General features: G+C 45.1%; 1 protein-coding gene across 1 annotated transcript in view; it reads right to left on the bottom strand.

The window, feature by feature from the left end:
- The window catches only part of SPIDR (scaffold protein involved in DNA repair), a 344944-nt gene that overhangs the window by 184616 nt on the left and 133763 nt on the right, over nucleotides 1-26565 (bottom strand). Inside the window, exon 8 of the mRNA XM_056111030.1 lies at nucleotides 19948-20161. Within this exon, the coding sequence (XP_055967005.1) occupies nucleotides 19948-20161 (214 nt within the window). The remainder of the gene's footprint in view (nucleotides 1-19947; nucleotides 20162-26565) is intronic.

The raw sequence follows: 26565 nt of genomic DNA, 5'->3' as shown, positions 1-26565 counted from the left end.
TTTCTACTCTTAGAAGTTGTTAGTTCCTGTACCTTCTTGTTTGCTGTCCAAGTGGGTCGGTGGCATGCCTGGGACCTCAATTCTCTAATCTAAAAGAGTTGATTTTCTTTCTCCAGTTATTTTGCCGTTATTATGAAAATAAGAGGGATGACTTCCAAGTTCTTCACGTCAGACCAGAGACTACAAGTCACAACTTCTGCTCTCAACTGCTTCCCTTCTGCCTCTTGAATCAACAGTGTCCTGTCAATATTCCTGGATGCTCGTTTGCCACTATCCCTCTGGCCTTCTTAACTGCCTTTGGAAATCTGGTCAACCATGTCTTCTTTTCTATACATTTGGTTCCGCTAACGTCAGGCAGCGGAATGTTCCAGCCCCATAGAGTATCTCAGCAGGAACTGCTGTTTTTGTTTTCGCTCACATGTTGAATGACAGTTCACTGACTTTTCAGGTTTCTATTCAAAGTATGGTCATAAGACCCCGGTGACCAAAACCATATCTCAAATGTTTTGACTTTTCTCTTAGTACATAGCAAAGTAATAAAAAAGCAGGGCAGAACTTTTCCCATTTGGTTATAATGTAGACGGCTATTCATACAATCAAACATTCAAATTCTTTCAAAAGAATTGAACCACATAAAACCAAATCTAAAGGAAAGTTAATCTGGCTCCGTCCAGTGGATACAACTAAATTATGTAAATTTGGTCGTATTCTGTCGATTGCCTCGAGCAGGCCCCAGTAACGTCTCTTTCATCCTAGCCCTGAGATTATATTCAAGGCTATTTAGGAGAATGAGACCCATCATTGTTACTGGTATTTGGCATATTTGGTACGCCAAGGGGAGTTTGCCAGACTCTGCCCTGTGGGCAGGCTACATTCGATAGCCTGCAAGTTTGTCCAAAGTAGGAATAAGACAATAAGATGTTATATAAAAAAAGTTCTGTTAAGATGTTGCGCGGCCGCAAATGCGGCCGCGCGGTTCCGGGATCTGGATTTTATAGTCTCTGAGTCTTGGCTGCTGATGGGATTACACGGCGCCAGGGAGCCAGGTGGTGGGTGTGACCCCCGCCTACTGGAATTTGGAGGATCTGGGTGGAAGATGCTCGACTCCAATTCGAGTAGGCTTGGAGGTCTCGGCCCCGGAACCCGCGTGGCTTTGTCCCTCTGCCAGTACCTTCATGTGTGCGGAGAGTGGTCTCAGCATGGTGGTATTCTGTAACTATGAGCAAAGTATGAAGTCAGGATGAGAAGACAGGCTGTGCTGTGTCCAGGGTAGAATGATCGTTCAGAGGCCCAAGGACTACCTCCATATTTCTTACCAAGCACTAGCTGACAGCACCTTAGCTGAGGACACAGAGCATGGGAATAGCCATACAACACTCCACCCTCCCTCTCCCTCCTTCCCCAATTTAAATGATCTGGATTTGAGTAAGGAATCATGACTCGGTATATTATCACTGAAGGGACCGGTGCTGGGCCCTTATTTCCTTCAGGATCGCCCCACCCCACTCCCCACCTTACACACACACACACACACACACACACACACACACACACACGAGAATCTTCTCTAATAACACACTCCCAACTTTTCCTTATGTCATGGAGGCGGGGTGGGGAGGGAGGAGGGAAGAGGTCATACGATTTGCTATGATTCCAGGAAGAAGGAGTGAGTCCTGGAACTCTCACCCACAAACTCAAAAGATAGTTTTTAACCTGGGACTCCCTCCAAGAAAACTCAAATGATGCAGCCAGGCTGGAACAGCAGCATCACTCCCCGTCCCAAGGATGGAAGCTCTCCTTTATACAGGAAGCTCTAGACAGAGGAGGGGACAGAAAACCTTTCCTTTTTTTCAACCAGTATTCATTAACAAAGTACAACGGGAGGCTGGGGCCAGGGCGACTTCCTTTTTCAGTAAATGGAAGGCCAGGATTCACCACAGAATCATGTGAAGACACGGCTGCAAACAGCTGCCCTCTGGATCAGTATGCAAATGAGCTCAGTCACTCTTTGGGTTTTCCCCTCTCCTTTCCCTGCTCGCCACAGAAGAGACAGATTCATAGGGAGGAAGGAGCAAAAGTTTGCTCTGTACTTTAATGGCAGGCAGCAAGCCAAGCTGCAAATACAATGACTGGATTCAGTTTTACAAGCAAACACTGGAACTGAATTCACCCTAGTCCGGGAAGAAAACCTCTGATGTGAACTAGCAGGAAATCCAACTCAAAATAGGGTATGTTACCCTGAACACTTAGTGTGGCCTTTACACCTTTAATGAAATGCTTTGGAAATAAAAGCCTCCTTCTATAAAGGGTATAAAGGACTAAATTTTACTCAATCATCTTAGAAATAATTTTCAGAAAATATCCACATTAATAGAGATTGTCAGTCTGCTCTTTCTGCTTTGAATAGAGATTGTTAGCATCCCAGACAATATTAATAACTAGCGAATTCCCTGACTGCTCTTTTATACCATATGCTGTCAGCTCGCCCCTAGTTCTCTGGATCACTTGAAAAATTAATGACCAGGTCCGGAGCAAAAGTAGAAGCAGGGCAGGGGTTTGCCTTGCACGCGGCCAACGCGGGTTCAATCCCCGGCATCCCATATAGTTCCCCAAGTAATACCAGGAGTAACCCCTGAGCATTGCTAGGTGTGACCCCTCCCACACACAAAAAAGCCCCCCGCCAAAAAATTAATGACCAGTCCTTGCTCTCCTGAAAGAATGAGGATAGGCACATGCGTCAGACCACAAGCCCCTGAAAGGTGCAAGCATGTGTGTCACTGGGCCTCTAACAGATCAAACTGACAGGATCCACAAAGACACAAATGCAGGTACAGGGAGGCCGTGGCTCCAGCAGATGGTACGACCAAGACCTCATCAACCTTACCAACATTTCAACTTTTTACTGTCATTTTAGAAGTCCAAGGAAACTGCTATGAGACCCATTAAATGTCACCTCCAAGCACTTTAACTGAGGGAAATGTATAGAATTTTTAAGTAAAGATTACCCAAAGATTTAGGTGAGGAATAGGAAAGGGAGAACATTGCTCATACCACTATTACATAATTTTAAACAACTATTTTATATATATATAAAGGTAAAAAATTTAGCCTCAGTATAGAAAATTATGGAGAGTCAACATATTTATCGAATAAAAGATAGCTCTCCAGTAAAGTGTGACTTTCCTATAAGTGATAAACAACTTTTTAGTGTAAATGTAACCTGTAACTTATAATAATTCATATTTAGTCCAACATTGTTTGGTAACTCTGCTCACATCAATTCCAATGAATAATGTAACTTTCAATGCTGCAAGTTCTGACCAATACCAGGCAGATGCTTGATAATTTCAAACATCTGATCAAGCCTTAACTGTATGTTAAGAAATAGAAATGAAGTTAAATGGAAATGAAGTTAAAAATACCATCCTTTCACAGTTCTGGGGGCCTCTCATAACAGCCTTCAAACACTAAAAGTTTACCACCAGAGAAATTAGTTTATGTAATGATATATAACACAGTTTTTCCCTAGTGAAGTCAGTTCTTCTGAGACAGGGGTCCGCTAATGCTGTTGCTATTCTTAAAACAAAAATGAGGGGCATCGCCAGGCTACAGAGCATTCTACAATTTTTTAAAATCATAGCAGTACTGCATGAAATCTAATTTACATCAGGAATTAAATTAAATTGTTATCACTAACCAACATGGAAACAAATTAGCATGGAAGTCTAAAGGACAGCAGTGCTGTGGGACCACAACCTTTAAGCATATAAACTCTAGAGACCTTATTTCAGTGGGTGTTGGTTACAAGTTTTAAAGTTCTGCATTCAGTTGGTCTTTTCCTCTATGGCAGACGTGGCCTCCAACGCTCCGAGAAGAGTGGCAATGTGCCTTACTCACATGCAAGGTTCTCCAGCCACACTGCTCTGGAATTGGCAACTGACATTTGTGGCCACAATCCTTATAAACTGATGAAATAAAACAAAACAGGGTCCAATAAGGAACCTAAAAATGGAATTTAGGTACCAAAGACTGCCTTTACAAAAACAAACTAAAACAAAACCCTGGAGCTAGAGAGACAGTACAGCTGGTAGGGCTCCCACCCTGTCCACGGTCGACCTGAGGGGGACCCCCAGCGCCTCAGGTGGTCCCCAAGCCTGCCAAGAGAGTTCCTGAGTGAAGACCTAGGGGTGAACCCTGAGCATTGCTGGGTGTGGCCACCCCTCCCCCCAAGATGCTACATAATAAAGAGCTTTCACAGAAACAATTATTAGCTGGGAGGTGGTGGGGGCTATCACCAACATGGTCACCAATATGGACATCCAGTAAGCAAACCACATTTAGAATTAAAAAATAGTATAAAAAATACTTTATATAGCATTGGAAAACTCTTTTAAAAGCACTTCTGAAAAAATAATTTCTGTCACTTTAAAAAGAACAAGTAACAGAATCTTGTGCCTAGAACAGAGCGATAGTTTGGGATTTTTATTATGAAGACCTTTGTCCCCACCCTATCTCTGGCAATGATGTGGGGGCTGTTCAGCCAAAGGTCGCTTGGGAGACAGGAACAACAAAAATGTCCTGTTTCCCTTTGACTTCAAGGCCTTCGATTTTCACTCGAGCTCAGACTGAGCCTCCAGCAGTCTGCCTGCTGCTGGCAACCAAATAAGAATAAATGAATCTTAACATGGTTATTTTCCTCCACAAACTTAGGGAAAGAGACCATGCAAGGGGAAACACGTGTGTGCAAACAGTCACACATTAGGAAAGCTGCAGAAACCAGAGAGAGGAGCATATGCTTTTTCTAAAGTGGCAGAGACCAGGAGGAACAGGACGATCCATTTAGTACTAAAACCCTTTCTCTACTGCTCAGACCTTCTTAAGAACAAGGAACAATGTTCATTAACACAAAATACTGCCCTATCCTGATAATTGGATTTTCACTTACTGGAAAAATAAAATAAAATGGACTGAAATGCTTCCAAATATAAATGAATCTTTCCTCTGTTCAACAACATTATCTGGGAATTGTTTCCCAAAATCTGCTCACAAGTTCTATGATTTTCTTCATTCAGAGCCACACACATTCCAGAATACCCACGACAGAAATTTCTGACTCTAATAATTCATTCTGAAGTAGAGGAAGGAAGGAAGACATGTGCAATTAACCAGCTCATCGGGTGAAGGCGCGTCTGCTGTCCACAGTGAAACTGAGGAGAGTCACTGAGGAGAGTCACCCTCAGCATGTCCATGGGCTGTCCTCTACACAAGCCAGACTCACCATGGAGACATGGCTTCTGTCCCAAACTGTCCCTGATTTCAGGCACTCCCTTATGCATTTCTGGTAAGAAGGCAAAATATGTAGAAGTTATGCGAAAGAATTTGTTTTTTTGTTGTTGTTTTATTATTATTGAATCACCGTGAGATACAGCTGCAATGCTTTCATGTCTGAGTTTTAGTCATACAGTGATGGAACACCCATCCCTCCTCCAGTGCACATTCTCCACCACCATGTCCCCAGTATCCCCCCCCTTCCCCTTCCAACCCTCCTCTTGCCTGTATGGCAGACAATTTCTCTCATACTCTCTACTTTGGGGCATTATGGTTTGCAATACAGACACTGAGAGGCCATCATATTTGGTCCTTTATCTACTTTCAGCACCTATCTCCCATCCCAAGTGATCCCTCCAACCATCAATGACTCAGTTCAATACTTCAGTGGTTTCTCAGAAAATTAACCATAGTATTACATATGACTTAGTATCTTCCTCAAAGTATTGAAAATTGGTACTCCAGAAGAAACTGGTTCACCAATATTCATAGAAATGATAGGCAGAAGATGGAAAGAAACCAAATACTCAGTAACTTATAAATGGATAAACAAAACAGGGATTATATATGACATGCGTGGTTTGGCGCATGCCTCAGGCAACCGCAAGCTAACGTCCGAGCTCGCAAAGCAGTGCAGAGATGCGATCAAGGAAGACCTCAAAGAGAGGAGCAGAAGTACTGGTAGATGCGGCAGAAGCCGGGAAAAGTATTCGTAACGCCCGCCTGTCCTTCACCAACTACAAGACCAAGATGACTGCCCTCCGACGTCCTGATGGATCCATCACATCTCCAGAACGGCAATGGAGAAGATTATCCATGACTTCTACTCAAATCTCTTCGATAGCCATGTCCACTTGCCGACATACCAAATTCCACAGGATGGATATGTCGTTCCCAACGTTCTCCCTTCCGAAATCCGACATGCCATTTCGTCGGTAAAGAAACAAACAGCACCCGGCCCAGACAAGGTCAGACCTGAACACCTGAAGAACCTGCCGTCAGTACTCATCAATACACTGGCTCGGCTCTTCACACGCTACCTGTCTGAATGCAAGGTTCCGTCCCAATGGAAAACCAGCAGGACCGTACTGCTGTTCAAGAAGGGAGACATCCATGACATTGGCAACTATCGCCTGATCTGCCTATTGTCTGTCATCTACAAGTTGTTCACTCGAGTCATCCTAAATAGGATTGGCAGAACACTAGATGAAGGACAACCATGCGAGCAAGCCGGGTTCCGCAAAGGATTCAGCACCATCGACCATATCCACATGATAACCAAGCTCATTGAGGTTTCTCGGGAGTTCAAGATGCCGCTCTGTTTAACGTTCAATGATTTAAAGAAGGTCTTTGATTCTGTTGAAACAGAAGCGGTCATTGAAGCCCTAGCCAATCAGGGCATTCAAGCCCAATACATCAGGATCCTCCGTGAGCTGAATTGCAGATTCACTACCAGGATCTCACCATTCTACAAAGAAGTGATCGTTGATGTCAAGAGAGGGGTGCGGCAGGGTGATACCATTTCACCGAAACTCTTCAGTGCCACCCTCGAGAACATCATGCGACGACTGGAATGGGAAGGAATGGGAGTGAAGATAGATGGTCGGCAACTACACCACCTCCGCTTTGCTGATGACATTGTTTAAATAACACCAAACATCAGCCAAGCGGCACAAATGCTGGCCGACTTTGACCGTGAGTGTGGAAAGGTAGGACTACAGCTGAATCTTATGAAGACAATGTTTATGAGAAACAGCCTCGTTCCTGACGCCCCATTCACTCTCAAAGGAACGACCATCTCCGAATGCAACAGCTATGTGTACCTAGGTCGAGAGGTCAACATGACAAATGACCTGGCACCCGAGCTGCGCAGGAGGAAGAGAGCGGCTTGGAACGCCTTCAAGAACGTCGAAGAAATAGCTAAGAGGACGAAGAACCTCCGGCTCTGGGCACATCTCTTTGATTCCACTGTTCTTCCTGCATTAACATATGCCTCAGAGACCTGGGCCCTACGCAAACAAGATGAGAACGCCATTCAGGTCTCCCAAAGAAGAATAGAAAGAGCTATGCTTGGAATATCACATTTCACTCAAATGAGAGAACAAATCCGGAGTTCTGACATCCGTCAACGATCAAGAATCAGGGACGCTGTCTCATTTGCCAAGGTGTCAAAAATCAGATGGGCTGGTCACGTAATGAGATTTAAAGACGATCGCTGGACTAGAGCTGTTACCGACTGGATTCCACGGGATGTCAAAAGACCGAGTGGCCGCCACCTACCAGATGGTCAGACTTCTTCGTCAAGATCATGAACGATCGGTTTGAGGCTCTTCATGTTCCCGGAGCGAACAGATGCCATTGGGCTACACTGGCACGCGACAGGGACAAATGGAGACGTTACTGGCGCCCGCTCGAGCAAATCGACGACTAATGGGAAGTTAAGTGATAAGTGATAAGTGATATATGACATATATGGGATCTATATACACACACATATATATCTGTATATATATACATATATAAGATACATACACAATGGCATATTAGTCAACCTTAGAAAGAAATGGAATTCTGACATATGCCATATTATGGATGAATCCTGAGGACATTTTGCTAAATGAAATAAGCCAGACACTAAAGAACAAATACTGTGACTCCACTTGTATGAGCTACCTAGAATAGGCGCATTTATAAAGATAAAAAGTATAGCAGAAGTTACCACGATCTGGTGGGTGGAAAGGAGGAAAGAACTGGGAATTACTGTATTAAAAGGTACATCCCATCTCTATGGGATGATAAAAAAAAATCGGAAAATAGGCAATGGTGATATTATGATAATAGCACAGCGGGTAGGGCCTTTGCCTTGCACGCAGCCAACACGGCTGACCCGAGTTCTATTCCTCCACCCCTCTCAGAGAGCCCGGCAAGCTACCGAGAGTATCTCGCCCACACGGCAGAGCCTGGCAAGCTACCTGTGACATATTCGATATGCCAAACACAATAACAAGTCTCACAATGTTACTGGGCCCACTGGAGCAAATTGATGAACAAAGGGAGGACAGTGACAGTAACCATATTCTGAAGACAGTAGCCATAGTGTAACAGACTCAGTATCACTGAATAAGCCTGAAGACAGAAAAAGGAGAAAACTTTGTTACATATATTTTACCACAATTTAAGCATGTACTATGTGTGCATATACATCACAGTTTTCATAGTAAGTAATGTGTTTCTTTCTCAAAGTACAGCAACTTCATTTTTTTCAGTCAATAAACATATTACATATCTACTAGGCACTTGAGATGTGCACAGAAAATTGTTTAGACCTAATACCTAGATTTTCAGAGCAATTAAGAACACAGGAAAAAGCACATAAGCAATAAAAGTCTGTTAAGTACTCTTGCAGAAACATGTTAATCTGGGCATAAGCTTCGTAGATTAACTATCCAAAGGAATTAAGGCTTTCCCCAAGGATCCACGAAAGTAACGTGGCAGACCAAAGTAGACCTGTATCACTTTCAGGTCATCAAGCAGACACCAGAGCTGTTACCAACCATATGCCACTTTGGATCTCACACAGAGTAGGAGGTGGACAAGGTTCTTTGCTAAGTGTTTAAGAACACTCTTAAATGCAGAATGCAGTACTTCACATTTTGAAATATGAATTGTATTATGTTAGTATTTCCTCCTAAATGCCCCCAGAATGATTTCATCTTTAAGCAGATGACAACACTGGTAGGTATGAAAGTTAAAGGGCTCAAAGAGTACTCTTGAACATACTCCACACCTACCGTCGGTGTCATTCCTAGCTGCTGTCCTGCTGATGCGCAGGTCTGGTCTCACAGCACGTGAGCCATTGCACTGTAGGGGCTCAGTCCAAAGGGGAATGGAACCTTCCTTTTCTCAACCATCAATAAAACACCTAAGAAACTGTCACAGTAGTCATCTATGATGTCACAGCCACTCAACTGCTTCAGGAGGAGAGCTGGAGTGATAGTACAGTGGGTAGGGTCCTTGCCTTGCACCCAACTACCCCAAGTTTGATCCCCGGCACCCCATATGGTCCCCCGAGCCCTGCCAAGAGTGATTTCTGAGTGCAGAACCCAGAGCATCACCAGATGCGACCGCTTGCCCCCCTCCAAAAAGGAGAAAATCTTCAGGAGGGCATAAAGAGAAAAAAATGTGATGATGGCTTCCTCGGAAAGCTGTCCAAAACGTGAGCAAAACCCGGCATGTTGTTTGGTAAGTCCAAGTGTGCTCATGTGGATAGAACTTGTAGCTTAACATTTTTAATTAACTAAATTTTCCTCTGGGCAGTTTTTCTGTCCCACCTGCACGTACACTACCCCCTCCTCCCTTGTTAGATTGTTTTCTTTGTGTTGTGACTCTCCATCATCAACTCTGACGGCCACAGAGTCCTAGCCAAAGAAATCAGTGTCAGGATCGAGAGAGGAGAGGGCTCTGAAGCCAGAGTGTGTGCTTACGTGCAGAGAGCCCCACCTCAACCCCCCGCCACTTGGCTGGGCCTGGCAGGCAGGAGCAGTCCGGGTCCGTGCAGCACTCATCTCTAGCTGGACGGGCTTTGGGAGTGCTCCCTGCCTCGAGTCACAAAGATCACAGCCTAGGAGGTCTCTCTAAAGTAGTGATGGGTTGGGATGAACCTCATCTGCTTCTGATCCCCACCAAGCAGCCCCGAGTGTCCCTGAGCACTGCCGGGTATAGCCCTGGTACAAAGCCCACAGGTGACCTTGCTGGGCCCAGCCCCCAGGGCCATTGCAGGGCCACATCCTCAGGCCCTCAAACTGAAGTACCCCCAGCTCCGTGAGCAGAGAAGCACCTGGAGTGGCAGTAAGTACTTCCCAGATCAGCGTCTCCCCCAAAAAAGAGTGAAAAAGAAACCAGACTCAGGATGTGGCCAAGATCTGAGCAGACCCCAGACACTGGGGCTCTTCTCGTGTTCCCAGTCCCCAGCCCTGTCCCGGCACAGAGTCCAGTAACGTTGGGCTGGACTGATAACACCTGTGTGCTATGTTAACTCCAAGGGTGCACTTTTGTTACAGAAATCACCTCTCACACATGTAGCAGTCATTCCCATACCAAATGAGTAAGGAAAAAAACTCAACCAACACCCTCAGATTCAGGCAGATTGGCAAATGTAAAACATCTAGGACAGTGGTATGTGCATTAAAGGCAAATGAAATCTAGACTTTCCCAATTCCTGTCAGCTATAATAGATTAAAAGTACGAAAAGGGAAATTAAAACCACCTTTCCTTTTCTGGACCACTCGCCAAAGCAAGCACTACCTACAGTCCCCACCCTAGCCTGAGGGGCCATGGGTTCACCTGTGGGAAAGAAGGCACAAGAAAACGGGGTGACAACCTGCTTCCCATCCTGACTGGCTGTGAAGCACACATCTAAAGGCACACCTACCTCCTACTTTCATCATCTTAAAGCTATCAGCAAGGATCTTATCCCAAGCAGTTTCTCCTCTACGCCCAGCCCTACATCTTAAAACAAAATAGCACATAACAGTGGCATACTTTGCTTGCGGCAGCCAAGAGCCAGCAAACCCCGGAGGGCCCTACTGTAGCTGGATCTGTTCACTGTATACTATGACTCAGCACTTCTCCACATTTCTGGAAATCCCTTACCAGCAACTTGACCTACTACAGGAAGCCAACTTTCCATTTCAATGTATAACAGGAACTATTCAAATGCTCTTCACTGAAACTGAAGAACTAGTGTTAATTAAACTCTGCAGTAACAAAACAAATAAAAATCTACTGAAAGGAACCTGATATTTTAAAAAGGTACTGATTTAATTTTTAAATACAGACAACAAAAGCTTGACTTACTAAAGCAGAACAGTGGCTCTAAATAAAGGTACATCAGTTTCTAGAAGACAGGAAAACACAAATTAAAATTTAACTCAATTACTGACCAATTTTCTGTTCTACACGTTATTGCAGAGTTGCATGAATTTGGCAAAAGCTGTGTTTATTATATTAAGAAACAGATAAGTTCTGCTTTGATTATCTGGTTTGGTCAGCAATGTGATATTAAAATGTAAAAAATTTTCATTATTAAGGATGATAACAAAAGTGTAAATATTTTGAGGAAAAAAACCTTCTGAAAGACATGTTTAAATACATTATACCTCCATCAACTAATGCCTTAAAAGTTACTTGAGCATAACAAAATAGATTAACAGATTACAAAGATTTTGTTTCAGAACAGGTTTTAGAAGATCTTGAAACCCGCCTATATATTAAATACAGGCCCCATGCATAAGCATGCCTCAATCTTGGAAGGCTGCTTTCATAGTTAAAACGTCAGCTACAAGAAGCTTTTTTCCATAATTCTTAAAGAGTGTTTCAAAATTTAAATTCAATAGAAGCCAAATAACTCAGCTATTACAGTCAGTAATAAATATATTCACATCCAAGCAACACCAGAATTCTAGACATCTGGTTTTAATTCCAATTTTGGCTCAGAATAAAAGTGCCTCCCCCACAACAGTTTGATTATAAACGGTCCTTTTCCTCCTCTTTTTTCTTCCTAGGAAGCTGTTGTCCTTCCTTCTTGCTGGAAGCCACCTGACCACTGCCAGGAAGAGGAATGCGAAACGATACCAGGAGCAGCTGTGACGTCAGAGCTGCATTCCAGCGCCCCCAGTCAGGGCTGGCGGAAACTCCGGCCTCCAGCAAAATCCCTCAGATAGCAGCTGAGGCCTGCCCTAAATCAAAGGGAGAACTCCTTTAGGCTCCACAGCTTGCTTCAAAGATGGGTAGTTGAGAAAAAGGAGAGAGAGGCCAAGAAGTCAGAGCTGGCTTTATAAGGTCACCCACCCTCAGTCCTCCAGACTTGGTCCGGGGCCACACCCACCAGTGCCGGGGCTACCCACTGGCTACCCAGGAGCCATGGACGGCAGGGTTCAACCCAGGGCTCCAGAACGCAGACAGCACCTTCCTAGCCCCAAATTATTTGTCTTGCGGGTTGTGGGTTTTTTTCTTCCTATTTTCTTTTGAGGGGGTGGGGGATGGAAGCAGAGGAGGAATCACAAGAAAAACTGATGCAAAAAGAATTATCAGCAGAGAGTGGATAATTATCAGGAACTAAAATCACCTTAAGCATTACTTGGCAAGGTAAGTAGCAGGCAAATTCGTGGGGGCCCAGGCTGGGAAATAAAAAACTTAAGAAGATAATGCTGAGCCCTTTGAAATACAAATCCTGAGCTACCTAGAGAGGAGAAATTGAGGTTCCGCCCAGATGCGGAAATCCAGGGCCCCAGGCAGAGAAAGGTGGACTTGACCCCAACAAAGCAGTCTCTGAACTCCCACATGGGACAATCCCTATCAAGCAGACTTCAGAGATGTTAAATAAGTAGAACGTGCATTTTTCTAAAGAGAAATCCCTATATAGATACACACTGAGAACTGCATTACAAAAATTATTCAAGCATACACATAACCACTTACAATTATCATGTGTAGTTATAAACTACCAAATAACATTGGCTAACTTATTTTCCAACATAATAGTAATCATTTTACTGATTTTTGCATATGCAAAAATATTGTCCCTTGCTACGCTATACAATTCTGCATACTTCAGGAAGTCAAGGAATTACTCCTGACTCTGCTCAGAGGTCATTCCTGGAGGTGCTCACCACATGCTATGACAGGGCTCAAATGCAACTGACCTTAGTTCGATCCCAAGCAACACAAATGATCCCCTGGGCCCCATCAAGAGTGATCCCTGAGTGCAGAGACAAGCCCTCAATACAGCTGGTCGTGTGTGTGTGTGTGTGTGAGAGAGAGAGAGAGAGAGAGAGAGAGAGAGAGAGAGAGAGAGAGAGAGAGAGAATGCCATAGAAGAAGAGTGGGTGGAGGTTGGCAGGAGGAAAACTGGGGCCATAGGTGGTGGGAATATGCACCAGTAATGGGACAGATGTCGGAACACTACATGACTGAAATCCAGTCATGAACAACTTTGTAATGTGTATCTCACAGTGATTCAGTTAAAAGAGAGAGAGAGTAAGAGAGAGGATCATTTCTTATAAAGTTTACTAAAAACTGCCACAAATGATTCCTTTCTTAAGTAAAAGTTTTCATTTCTCATTGACTCATCTCCATTTTCTTGGTCTCCTGGGTAAGCACCAGCACACCACTGTCGGAAGCTGGGGTAATGCCTGCACTCATGGAACACTATGTTTTCTTGGCTAACTTGTGTGATTTTCTCACCAAATTCTAAACAGCCACTGCTGGGCTGAAAACAGCAAGTGATAAAACTGCCTACTTATACCACTGGGTAAAAGCCTATTTCTTACAGGAATTTACTTATGTGAACAGAGATTTAGAATTAGACTACTAGCAATGCCTTTTTGACCTTCCCAGTATGTTCAGATGGATAGAGAGCCCGGTGGTCGCCAGCCCCCCAGGTGTCTGCATCTGCTCAAGAGAGGATCCAGAGCAGCAAGATCTTCACAGACGTTACTCTCAGAACACAAGGCACGTTTTTGTTCTTTTTTAACTATTCTTGTGCAAACACATGTCTCACCATTTAGATGATGCTACTTCATTGTACAGAAATATCATGGTCATGGTCCTATCTATATCAGACAACGTGTTATGTACATTCTCTATTTCCTGTGCCAAGATTGATCAAAATAATGTTCTGTCAACAGGACTTTATTGAGTACTTCCTGGCATATCAGTGCTCATTGTTCCATCCCATGAATTCCTTCCTTTTTTTTCCCCCAAAAATGTGTTTTGGGATCCAAGGGATGACTCAGTGGCTGACAGTTCCTGCCTTGTAAGCCGGAGGCCATTAGCTCAATCCCCGGTGCAACCCACATGCAGCAAAGGCTAGCCGAGAAGTTCCACTGGGTGGGCCCCTGGCTCTGCAATACAGTGCGTTATCTCCAGAACACAGTCCCATGCGCATCGGTGCCCAACTAGGTGTGTGAGCCCTGGGAACAACTGCGCAAGCACTGCACCGGAGTGTGCAACCGATGCTGAGCACCAAAAGCTGGGATAGCGTGACAAACAGGGACAGAAGGAGGAAAAATGCATTTTGTAAAATAGCTCAAATCTCTGTGACTGAAAGTTACGAGAGTAAAATAGAGGTCTTTTCTAAATTATGACTAGTATGGATGAAGACGCTCTACTACCCAGACACCGTCACGCTCCAGGCCGCTTTCCGGATGCTCGGGGCAAGCCTCACGCATGAGTGAAGTCCCACAGAACCAGGTAAAGCAGAATTTTGTGACCTTGGACTCCAGGCTCAACGGGACCCGGAAACAGCGGTCTTCTGCCTGCTTCCACCAATCCCCAGCGACCCAGGGACCACACCCAGAAGCCCACCCTGCTGGTGCCAGATAAATACCTCATCAGCAACCTCCACTACCTCTACTACCCAGCCACTGCCACACTCCAGGACGCTTTCCGGACAGATTGTCTGCTTTGCGGCACATCGAAAGACACTTAATACCCTATTTGATAGGGCTCAAATATGGTGTGAACCATGGGAACACCTGTAAGAGTGATTAGAGGCTGCCCTAAAAGCCTCCATCCCTCCCGGAGAGCCCGGCAAGCTACCGAGAGTATCCCATCCACATGGTAGAGCCTGGCAAGCTACCAGCAGCGTATTCAATATGCCAGAAACAGTAAAAACAATGGGCCCCATTCCCCTGACTCTGAAAGAGCCCCCAATACGGCAGCGTTAAGAAGGATGAGCAAGGAGAGGCTGATAAAATCTCAGGGCCGAACTAGGCTGCCAAAATGAAGGACTGAAATGGCTGTCTGTACATTCAATGCACGTATGCTGGCATCAGATGCATCCATCGAGGACCTGATGGTGCAAGTGCAGAAGATCAAGTACCACATCATTGGTCTGACCGAGAAAAGAAGGCATCGATCACATCACACCATTTTCGACACTGGAGAAGAACTATTCCTCAGAACATGGGACAAAAGTGGTGTCGGTGGTGTCAGTGTCCTTGTCAACACGAACTTAGCCATTCATTCGAATGCCTAACAATCAGAATCGGATGATTACGCTTGAATAGATGTGGCTCACTGCCAGAAGTTTCTATCTTCGTTGTCTATGCACCAACATCCAACTACGATGAAGAAGAAATTGAGAAGTTCTACATGGAGCTGGAAAAGTTCTATAAAGACCACACCTTCTACAAGATCATTGTCAGTGATTTTAATCCCAAGATAGGAACGAGAAGGTTGCCCAAAGAACTCCACATCGAAACCCATAGCCTTGAATGGAATAAACAGAGTGAGAGACTGTCTGAGTTCCTCCTGTCGACCAAGACCATTCATGGTAATTCATAGTTCCAGAGGTCGAATCTACACGTTGGACATTGAAGTATCCTGGTGGAAAATTCCACAACAAAATTGACCACATCATATTCAATCAATGGTTTTGCCTGACCAACGTCAATGTTGTCCCAAAATTCCAAACGGGATCGGACCACCGTCTCCTTTGTGCAAAATTCTACTTTACAAAGCATGGAGAAAGGAATACAAAGTTTAAGAAGAGAACTCCCAGAAGAACCTCCGGCTCCGGGCACATCTCTTCGATTCCACTGTTCTTCCTTCATTAACATACGCCTCAGAGAGCTGGACCCTAGGCAAACAGGATGAGAACGCTATTCGGTCTCCCAAAGAGGAATCGAAAGAGCTATGCTTGGAGTATCACGTTTCACTCGAAAGAAACAATCCAGAGTTCCAACCTCCGTCAATGGTCAAGAATCAGGGACGCTGTCTCTTTTGCCAAGGAGTTGAAAATCAGATGGGCTGGACACATAATGAGATTTGGAGATGACCGCTGGACTAGAGCCATTACTGACTGGATTCCATGGGATGTAAAAAGACTGCGTGGCCTCCCACCTACCAGATGGTCAGACGTCTTCGTCAAGACCCTGAAACATCGGTTGGAGGCTCTTCGTGTTCCAAGAACGAACAGACGCCACTGGGCTACACTAGCAAGCAACAGGGACAAATGGAGACGTTACTGGCGCCCGCTCGAGCAAATCGATGATTAATGGGAAGTCAAGTGATCAGGTGATCAGCGAGTATCTGTACTGTAAACCAGTAAGGTGAGGGGGGAGGAAGGGAATGGAGGGAGGAAGAAGGGGAATGTAAGAGAGGAAAGGAGTGAGGGAAGGAGAGAGAGGGAGAGAGAGAGAGGGGGGAGAGAGAGGGAGGAAGGGAGGAGTTAGGAAGGATGGAAAGAGAGGGAGGGAAGGAGAGGGTAGGAAGGAGGGAAAGAGAGGGAGGGAGTGGGAGAGGCAGAGGGTGGGAGGAAGAGAGAAATGCCTGCCATAGAAGCGGGGAGGGGGGGTAGACATTAGAAGAAATGCACACAGGTGAAGGGACAGGTTTTGGAGCAATATATGACTGAAACCCAATCATGAACAATTTTGTAACGTATATCTCACTGTGATTCAATTTAAAAAATATTTTTTTTAAAATATCGGGCTGGAGCGATAGCACAGCGGTAGGGCGTTTGCCTTGCACGCAGCCAACATGGCTGACCCGAGTTCAATTACTCCGCCCCTCTCGGGGAGCCCGGCAAGCTACCGAGAGTATCTCGCCCGCACGGCAGAGCCTGGCAGAGCCTGGCAAGCTCCCTGTGGCGTATTCGATATGCCAGACACAGTAACAACAAAGTCTCCAATGGAGACATTACTGGGCCCGCTCGAGCAAATCGATGAACAACGGGAGGGGGCCTCGAGCAGCAAAAAAAGAAGTTGGAAGAGTAAAGAGGAGAAAATCCATCATGAAGCCTCAATGGCCACGATAAGACACTCTCATTCGAGACAAGTCAAGCCACAGATCATCTCTACTCTGACTTTCGCCTTTATTGTATAGATTATCATCATGTAGAAAATGATAAAAAAAAAAAACTAGAGATCCTACTTTTAAAATAATACTGGAACATGTATAAAACAGCGTGTGTGCCAATGATACTATCTGAGGTCAGAGAACTCAACTATTTCAAAGATCTTTCAAGCAAGAATAAGTATATCTCACATTACTAAATAAGGAATTTTTGCTAGTGTATTCCGTTTAACCTAATGGGTCTCAATGTGTTTCTGTGTCTGAAAGAATCCATGTGCTAAGTGGAGTGCCGTCAGAAGGGAAAGCAAAGCAACGACTCCTTCCTTTCTCTCTCTAACACACAGGCCAGCACCTGTGGCAGGAACTTAGGGACGGTGCTCACCAACACCCACCAAAGGACAGAAAGCAAATCAACTTTTGTTTTTGTCTGTTTTGGTCTTGGTTTTGGAGACACACCTGACTGCACTCAGGGATCAAAGTCTTTTTGCTTTGGTGCCAGAGAGATAAAACCCTAGGTAGGGGGTGTTCCTTGCAAGCAGCAAACCTCTGTTCGGTCCCTGACACCTTGTTTCTCTTTTCTTTGGGGGGGTCACACCTGGTGATGCACAGGGGTCACTCCTGACTCCACGCAAGAATCACTCCTGATATGACTCAAGAGACACAAGGTGTCGGGGCTGGAGCGAAAGCACAGCACGTAGGGCGTTTGCCTTGCACGCGGCCGACCCGGGTTCGATTCCCAGCATCCCATATTGTCCCCTGAGCACTGCCAAGAGTGATTCCTGAGTGAAGAGCCAGGAGTAACCCCTGTGCATCACCAGGTGTGACCCCCCCCCCAAATAAAGAGAAACAAGGTGTCAGGGACCGAACACAGGTCTGCTGCATGCAAAGGACACCCCCTACCCAGGGTTTTATCTCTCTGGCACCAAGCAAAAAGATTTTTTAACAATAAAACCTTCTTTATTGGTCTGTCCAATTTTTATTTTTACAATAAGAATCTACAACTGGGAAGCTGCAAAGATTGAAACACTCTATGCATTCAATAATATCTAATATTGAGCCAAAGTTTTTATTTTCACTGAAATATTCTAAATATTACTAAAAGCTCTATCAAACTTGCTTGTGTCTCTGACAAGGAGTCACTTGCATAGCTGCTCATCAAAAAAATGATCAATGACACCAAGCTTCTCTGAAATATAGAAACGATGCTTGTACTAACAAGAAGCAGGAGCCACTGACCTTCTGGGAGAGAAGGAGAAGGGAAGGAGCAGGGAGACAGGAGTAAAGACTATAGTCAGGCAGGAGTGCCTGGAAGGAGTCAGAGAGAGAGGTGACAAGAAGTCCCAGGCAGGGGCACAGAGCTCCAGCAGACTCTTCCTGGGAGAAGTGAGATCATGAGCAAATGAGGAGTTGAAGATACGAGGAGAAACACAGGAACGTTACTTCCATTCCCAGAGACAAGAAATAGTGCAGGAAGAGGAGGAAAGGCCTGGAGCTTGATTCTGCCTTACTGTCAGCATCCCCATGGGGCCGCGTTGCTTCCTCAGTCCGGGGAAGCTGCCCAGGCCGCAGCCATGCTGAGAGCAGTGGGAGGGTGACAGCCACTGCTGACAGAGGTCTGAGTAGGACAGATGGCCCAAAGCTAAATAAAAGGGGGCAAAGAAAAGAATCAGGGACAACTGGGTCGGGGGAATCAGCATCTTCTCGCAGCAATTTGTTGCCAGGAAGAATGTGCCCACAAGAAGAGAACACAGGTTAAGATGGAAAAAAAATTAACTACACGAGAAAAATGACAGGATGGGGGCTGGAGAATTCGCCCAGGGTCAGGGGCCTGGGACATGGCCTCCTAAGAAGCTCACAGTCTAGCCTGGAAGGCCTGTTACAGAGCTGTCCTTCTGTTCTTACGCATCACAAAAATCTCATTCCAGCACCACCCACAGGTGCCCTGGCTGTCCCAGATGCCACCGTACCCGGGGCTGCACCCTCAGCCTCTAGCACTGGACTGCGGCCCTGGGCAGAACATCACCGAGTGGCTCTGGGGCCCCCTGGACCTGGGAGGCCCTCACACTACACCTTCACAAAAAAGTAACAATATCCTTCCTTCTGTGGTAGAAATTAATATCACATAAAAAACACAGCAAACTGTACCTTTAAAAACTATTTCAGATCCATTAATAATCATTTATATTCCTGGAAATCAAAACCCATTACATCTCAATTTGGTTTTAATTCCCCTAATTTTAAAAAGAGGTACTAATGTGTACTATCCTGTTACTAAATAATGTTTCTTAGTAAAATTAAGTGCATGGGGCCAGAGAGATAATTCAAAGGTGAGAGGGCTTGTTCTGGTGACAACTGTGACACTGGGTTCAAATCGCAGCACCACGTTCCAGTTCCCCGAGCAAAGTCCGGTGTGACCCCTGAGCACCACTGGATGTGACCTCAAAACCAAAATTAATTAGTGAAATTTCTGCGACGGATAAGAACAAACACACAGACCTATAAAAATCATACCACTTAGACAGGAATGTTAATAATAGTTTTCTCCCTTGCCCTCCTGACCCAAATTATCAAATGTACTGCCAGAAAAGACAAACAAGCTAGCAATGAGAGTTCAGGGCTCTTGTTACATCGACTCTATCTCATATCCTGGCCTGCTTCCCCTGGCATTTCTCTGTAATAAAGTGACAAAAATGTTTTGATAAAAACGTCTCTGGAAAGAAACTCCATCTGCCCCTCCTGGAAGCAGCTCCTCATACTCACCAGGGTGGGAAAATGTGAACGACATCCTGGGGGCGACCTCGAAGCTGGCCTGCAGTCTCCCTGGTGAACAGGACCTTCAGGCCAGCCCTGGAGGGGCCGCCGTGGGCAGGGCTGTGCTCCTGTGGCCCGGCCACCTGCTCGCACATGGCAACGTGCATGCCGCCTTCCTCATGCAGCTCCAGAATCCGCACAACCAATACACCGGGTTTCCGACCTAGCAGGGTGAATAAAGAGCACAAGTCAAAATGAAGTCTAAAGAAACACATAGTACAAACATCAGTAAAGTGGCATTAAGAATCAGAAGTGACGGTACTGGAACAAAGGCAGAACTGCAGACCAATGGAACAGGGTTGAATACACTGACATCTCCCCTCAATCATACGATCATCTAATCTTTGATAAAGGTGCAAGAAATGTGAAGTGGAGTAAGGAAAGCCTCTTTAACAAATTGTGCTGGCATCACTGGACGGCTGCATGAAAAAAAATGGATTCAGAACTCTGCCTAACACCGTGTACAAAAGTAAGATCAAAATGGATTAAAGACCTCAACATCAGACCAGAATCCATAAGGTACATTGAAGACAAAGTTGGCAAAACCCTCCATGACATTGAGGCTAATGGTATTTTCAAAGATGCCACGCCACTGGCCGAGCAAGTGAAAACAGAGATAGATAAATGGGACTATCTTAAACTAAGAAGCTTCTGCACCTCCAAAGAAACAGTGACCAAAATACAAAGACAGTCTACAGAATGGGAAAGTATATTTGCCGAATACACATCTGACAAGAGGTTGATATCAAGGATATACAAAGTACTGGTTAAACTCCACAAGAAGAAAACATTCAACCCCATCCAAAAATGGGGCAATGAAATGAACAGAGACTTTCTCAAAGAAGAAATCCAAATGGCAAAAAAAGCACATGAGAAAATGCTCTACATCATTAATCATCAGGGAGATGCAGATCAAAACCACAATGAGATACCATCTCACACCTCAGAGACTGGCCCACATTCAAAAGAACAAAAGCAACCGATGCTGGCGCGGATGTGGCGAGAAAGGAACACTTCTACACTGTTGGTGGGAATGCCGACTGGTTCAGCCCTTTTGGAAAACAGTATGGACAATTCTCAAAAAATTAGAAATTGAGCTCCCATTTGACTCAGCAATAGCACTCCTGGGAATATATCCCAGAGAGGCAAAAATGTATAGTCGAAGTGACATCTGCACTTGTTTGTTCATTGCAGCACTCTTTACAATAGCCAGAAACTGGAAGAAACCTGAGTGCCCAAGAACAGATGACTGGTTAATGAAACTCTGGTACATCTACACAATGGAGTACTATGTAGCTGTTAGAAAAGATGAAGTCATGAAATTTACATACAAGTGGTACAACATGGAAAGTATCATGCTAAGCAAAATGAGTCAGAAAGAGAGGGATAGACATAGAAAGATTGCATTCATCTGGGGGATATAAAGTAACAAAGTATGAGATTAATACCCAAGAATAGCTGAGATCAGCACCAGGAGGATTACTCGATAGCTTAGAGGCCAGCCGGGTGTTCTATGGGAAAGGACAGCTCGGATAGAGAGGGGAGCACCAAATAAAGGGTGTCTGGAGGATCCTCCCAGGAGGGGAGAGGCATGTTGAAAGTAGACTATGGACTGAACATGTTTGTCACTCAATGCCTCTTTTGCAGACCACAATACCCAAAAGAACAGAGAGAACAAAAGGGAATGCCCTGCCACAGAGGCAGGGTGGGATGGGGGGGATGGGGATGGGAGGGATATTGCCCATGGTGGTGGAAATGGGCACTGGTGGAGGGATGGGTGTTCGATCATTGTATAGTCGAGACCCAAGCACAAAAATTTGTGGATCTACAACTGTACCTCATGGTGTTTCACCAATAAAATAAAAAAAAACAAAGAATCAGAAGTGATATTCTCTGCCAGAAGAAAATGGTCTGTACTGTTTCAACTGTTACCCACACAAGACTCTGATATACTAACCAGAACACTGGCTTTAAAGTAGCCTGAATGTTGCATTTAATGTATGCAGTTTAAGCGATCACAGAAACAGTAGCTCTGCCTACTGTTTTAAGCATAAGCAATACTCAGATTCATATGCCAAAGAGCATAAAATGGTGAATTCTTGATAACTCTGACAAATGAGATATTGGCCACCAATTGCTACTTCTTTCCTAAATGTCCCTGTAGCTGATTGTTTGCCTTGATTCTCTGCCTTGAAACGATGCAGACTAATTTACTGGCTATAATTGTTCTAATGATCGTAGGGTTTAAATTGAAGAATTACATGGAATGCTGAGGGACAGGGCCAGATTAAATGGGCAAAATTTGATCTAGATTATTTTAGCTACGTTATACAGCATTTCAACACCTTTGTATTCTCATGTGTAATATGGGAATAACACCCACCTTGATAAACACTTTTAAGAATTAAATGAGATAAACTTAAGGGCTGGGGAAGACAGCTCAAAAGGATAAAGTCAAACTTCGCATGCAGGAGGCCTGGGCTCAAACCCCAGCATCACATGGTCCCCTCTGCACGACTGAAAATGACAACTGATCACAGAAAAAGAAGCTGCTGAACACCATAGGACGTAGCCCCAAAACTAATGAACTGTCAGGATTGTTTGCTATACAAAAACTCCAGACACGTATACAGAAACCATCAGAGGACCTATCCAAGAATCATACCTCAGTATCATTCTGAAGGGCAGAAACCTGAACCCAGCACAAATTAACAATGGTAACTTGTGATATTCCTGAAATAGACATTGACCAGCCGTTAACCTAAGAAGATCAGAACTATATGTATTATTAAAGAGAGAGCTCAACAAGAGGAAAAAAATAAGATATGTAGATTATGACATCCACACTGTGTTGTTTTTAACACAGAAAACCAGTAAGATGCTGTTAAAGAAACGTTGTGTACTACAAGCGCGTATATCAATGCTTAGGTACCATATTTCAAACATATCAGTCAAATTGCATGTTATAAAATTATGTGAAATAAATAAAAGGCTCTATCCCTCTCAGAAAGACTGGCAAGCTACCGAGAGTATTCCGCACGCACGGAAGAGCCTGGCAAGCTATCCGTTGTGTATTCGATATGCCAAAACCAGTAACCACAACTGGTCTCATTCAACTGACCCTGAAGGCTTCACCGACATGGCAGCAATGAGAAGGATGAGAAAGGAGAGGCCGACAAAATCTCAAGGCCGACCTAGGCTGCCACGACGAAGGAAGACAAAAATGATCGTCTGTACTTTCAATGCACGTACGCTAGCATCAGATGCATCCATCGAGGACCTGATGGTACAAGCGCGAATGATCAAGTACGACATCATTGGTCTGACCGAGACAAGAAGGCACGAATCTCACCATGCCGTTTTCGACACTGGAGAAGAATTGTTCCTCGGAACATGCGATAAAAGAGGTGTTGGAGGCGTTGGTGTCCTTGTCAACACAAACTTGGCCAAGAGCATTGATTCATTCGAATGCCTAACAACCCCAATCGGACGTTTACATTTGAATAGATGTGGCTCACTGCCTGCAGTTTCTATCTTCGTTGTCTACACACCAACATCTCATTATGATGAAAGAGAAATCGAGAAGTTCTACATAGAGCTAGAGAAGGTCTATAAAGAAGACCACACCTTCTACAAGATCATTGTGGGTGATTTTAATGCCAAGATAGGACCGAGAAGATCAGCTGAAGAACTTCACATCGGGACCCATGGCCTAGAATGGAAGGAACAGGGTGAGAGACTGTCTGAGTTCATCATGTCGACCAAGACCATTCATGGTAACTCACAGTTCCAGAAGGCAGAATCTAAACGATGGACATGGGAGTCTCCCAGTGGACGATTCCACAACGAAATAGACCACATCATATTCAATCGATGGTTTTGCCTGACTGATGTCGCTGTTGTCCCAAAATTTCGAACGGGATCAGACCACCGTCTCCTTCGTGCAAAATTCTACTTCACAGAGCGGGGAGAAAGGGCTGCAAAGTTCAAAAAGAGAACTCCCAGAATGACCACCAACTGGGAACTCTTTGGTACTATTGCGGCAACATGGGAAGATGCCATTGTTGACAACATTGATGAGGAATACGATCGACTGGTTCAGCACCTCCATGAATGTGCGAGGAACGCCAAGAGAGAGATAGCCACAAAAAGTCGCCTATCTTCGAAAACTCTTGAGCTAATTCGCCAGCGTGGTTTGGTGCATGCCTCAGGCAACCGCAAGCTAACGTCCGAGCTCGCAAAGCAGTCCAGAGATGCGATCAAGGAAGACCTCAAAGAGAGAAGAGCTGAAGTACTGGTAGATGCGGCAGAAGCCGGGAAACGTATTCGTAAGGCCCGCCTGTCCTTCGCCAACTATAAGACCAAGATGACTGCCCTCCGACGTCCTGATGGATCCGTCACATCCTCCAGAACGGCAATGGAGAAGATTATCCATGACTTCTACTCAAATCTCTTCGATAGCCATGTCCACTTGCCAACATACCAAATTCCACAGGATGGGTATGTTGTTCCCAACGTTCTCCCCTCCGAAATCCGACACGCCATTTCGTCGGTAAAGAAACAAACAGCACCCGGCCCAAACAAGGTCAGACCTGAACACCTGAAGAACCTGCCGTCAGTACTCATCAATACACTGGCTCGGCTCTTCACTCGCTACCTGTCTGAATGCAAGGTTCCGTCCCAATGGAAAACCAGCAGGACTGTACTACTGTTCAAGAAGGGAGACATCCATGACATTGGCAACTATCGCCCGATCTGCCTATTGTCTGTCATCTACAAGTTGTTCACTCGAGTCATCCTGAATAGGATTGGCAGAACATTAGATGAAGGACAACCATGCGAGCAAGCAGGGTTCCGCAAAGGATTCAGCACCATCGACCATATCCACACAATAACCAAGCTCATTGAGGTTTCTCGGGAGTTCAAGATGACGCTCTGCTTAACGTTCATTGATTTAAAGAAGGCCTTTGATTCTGTTGAGACGGAAGCGGTCATTGAAGCCCTAGCCAATCAGGGCATTCAAGCCCAATACATCAGGATCCTCCATGAGCTGAATTGCGGATTCACTACCAGGATCTCACCATTCTACAAAGAAGTGATCGTTGATGTCAAGAGAGGGGTGCGGCAGGGTGATATCATTTCACCGAAACTCTTCAGTGCCACCCTCGAGAACATCATGCGACGACTGGAATGGGAAGGAATGGGAGTGAAGATAGATGGTCGGCAATTACACCACCTCCGCTTTGCTGATGATATTGTTTTAATAACACACCAAACATCAGCCAAGCGGCACAAATGCTGGCCGACTTTGATCGTGAGTGTGGAAAGGTAGGACTACAGCTGAATCTTACGAAGACAATGTTTATGAGAAACAGCCTTGTTCCTGACGCCCCATTCGCTCTCAATGGAACAACCATCTCCGAATGCAACAGCTATGTGTACCTAGGTCGAGAGGTCAACATGACAAATGACCTGGCACCCGAGCTGCGCAGGAGGAAGAGAGCGGCTTGGAACGCCTTCAAGAGCGTCGAAGAAATAGCTAAGAGGACAAAGAACCTCCGGCTCTGGGCACATCTCTTTGATTCCACTGTTCTTCCTGCATTAACATACGCCTCAGAGACCTGGGCCCTACGCAAACAAGATGAGAACGCCATTCAGGTCTCCCAAAGAAGAATAGAAAGAGCTATGCTTGGAATATCACGTTTCACTCAAATGAGAGAACAAATCCGGAGTTCTGACATCCGTCGACGATCAAGGATCAGGGATGCTGTCTCATTTGCCAAGGTGTCGAAAATCAGATGGGCTGGTCACGTAATGAGATTTAAAGACGACCGTTGGACTAGAGCTGTTACTGACTGGATTCCACGGGATGTCAAGAGACCGCGTGGCCGCCCACCTACCAGATGGTCAGACTTCTTCGTCAAGATCATGAACGATCGGTTTGAGGCCCTTCATGTTCCCGGAGCGAACAGATGCCATTGGGCTACACTAGCACTCGACAGGGACAAATGGAGATGTTACTGGCGCCCGCTCGAGCAAATCGACGACTAACGGGAAGTTAAGTGATTAAGTGATTAAGTGAAATAAAAGGCAACAATGAATGGGTATGTGTTATTTTAAAGACCCAATGCACTTATATTTATCGAGAAAGTGCATCATAGGACTGGAGAGATAGTCAAGGAAGGCTCTTGCAGAACACAGGGCTGGGTTTCGTTCTATCCCCAGCACCACAAATAGAGCTCCTAAGCCCACCCGAAGCGACCCCTGAGCACAGAGCCAGGAGGAAGCCCTGAGCACTACAAGGCAGGGCCTGAAAAATTTATTTTAATTCCTTTTTCTATTAGAGGCTGAAGAGATAGCTCAACAGGTTGAGTGCATCCTTTAAATGTGAGAGACCCAGGTTCAATCCCTAACATGACTGGTCCTAAACACAGTGAGGAATAAGCTCCAAGTACAGAACCAGGAGTAACATCTAAGGAAATCCTGTATGGCTTAAAAATAGCACTGTAGCACTGTCCTCCTGCTGTTCATCAATTAGCTCAAGCGGGCACCAGTAACGTCTCCATT

This window comes from Sorex fumeus, unplaced genomic scaffold (genome assembly GCF_029834395.1).
Source record: "Sorex fumeus unplaced genomic scaffold, SorFum_2.1 ptg000002l, whole genome shotgun sequence".
Classification (NCBI taxonomy): Eukaryota; Metazoa; Chordata; class Mammalia; order Eulipotyphla; family Soricidae; genus Sorex; species Sorex fumeus.
This window is presented reverse-complemented; position numbering and strand designations above follow the sequence as displayed.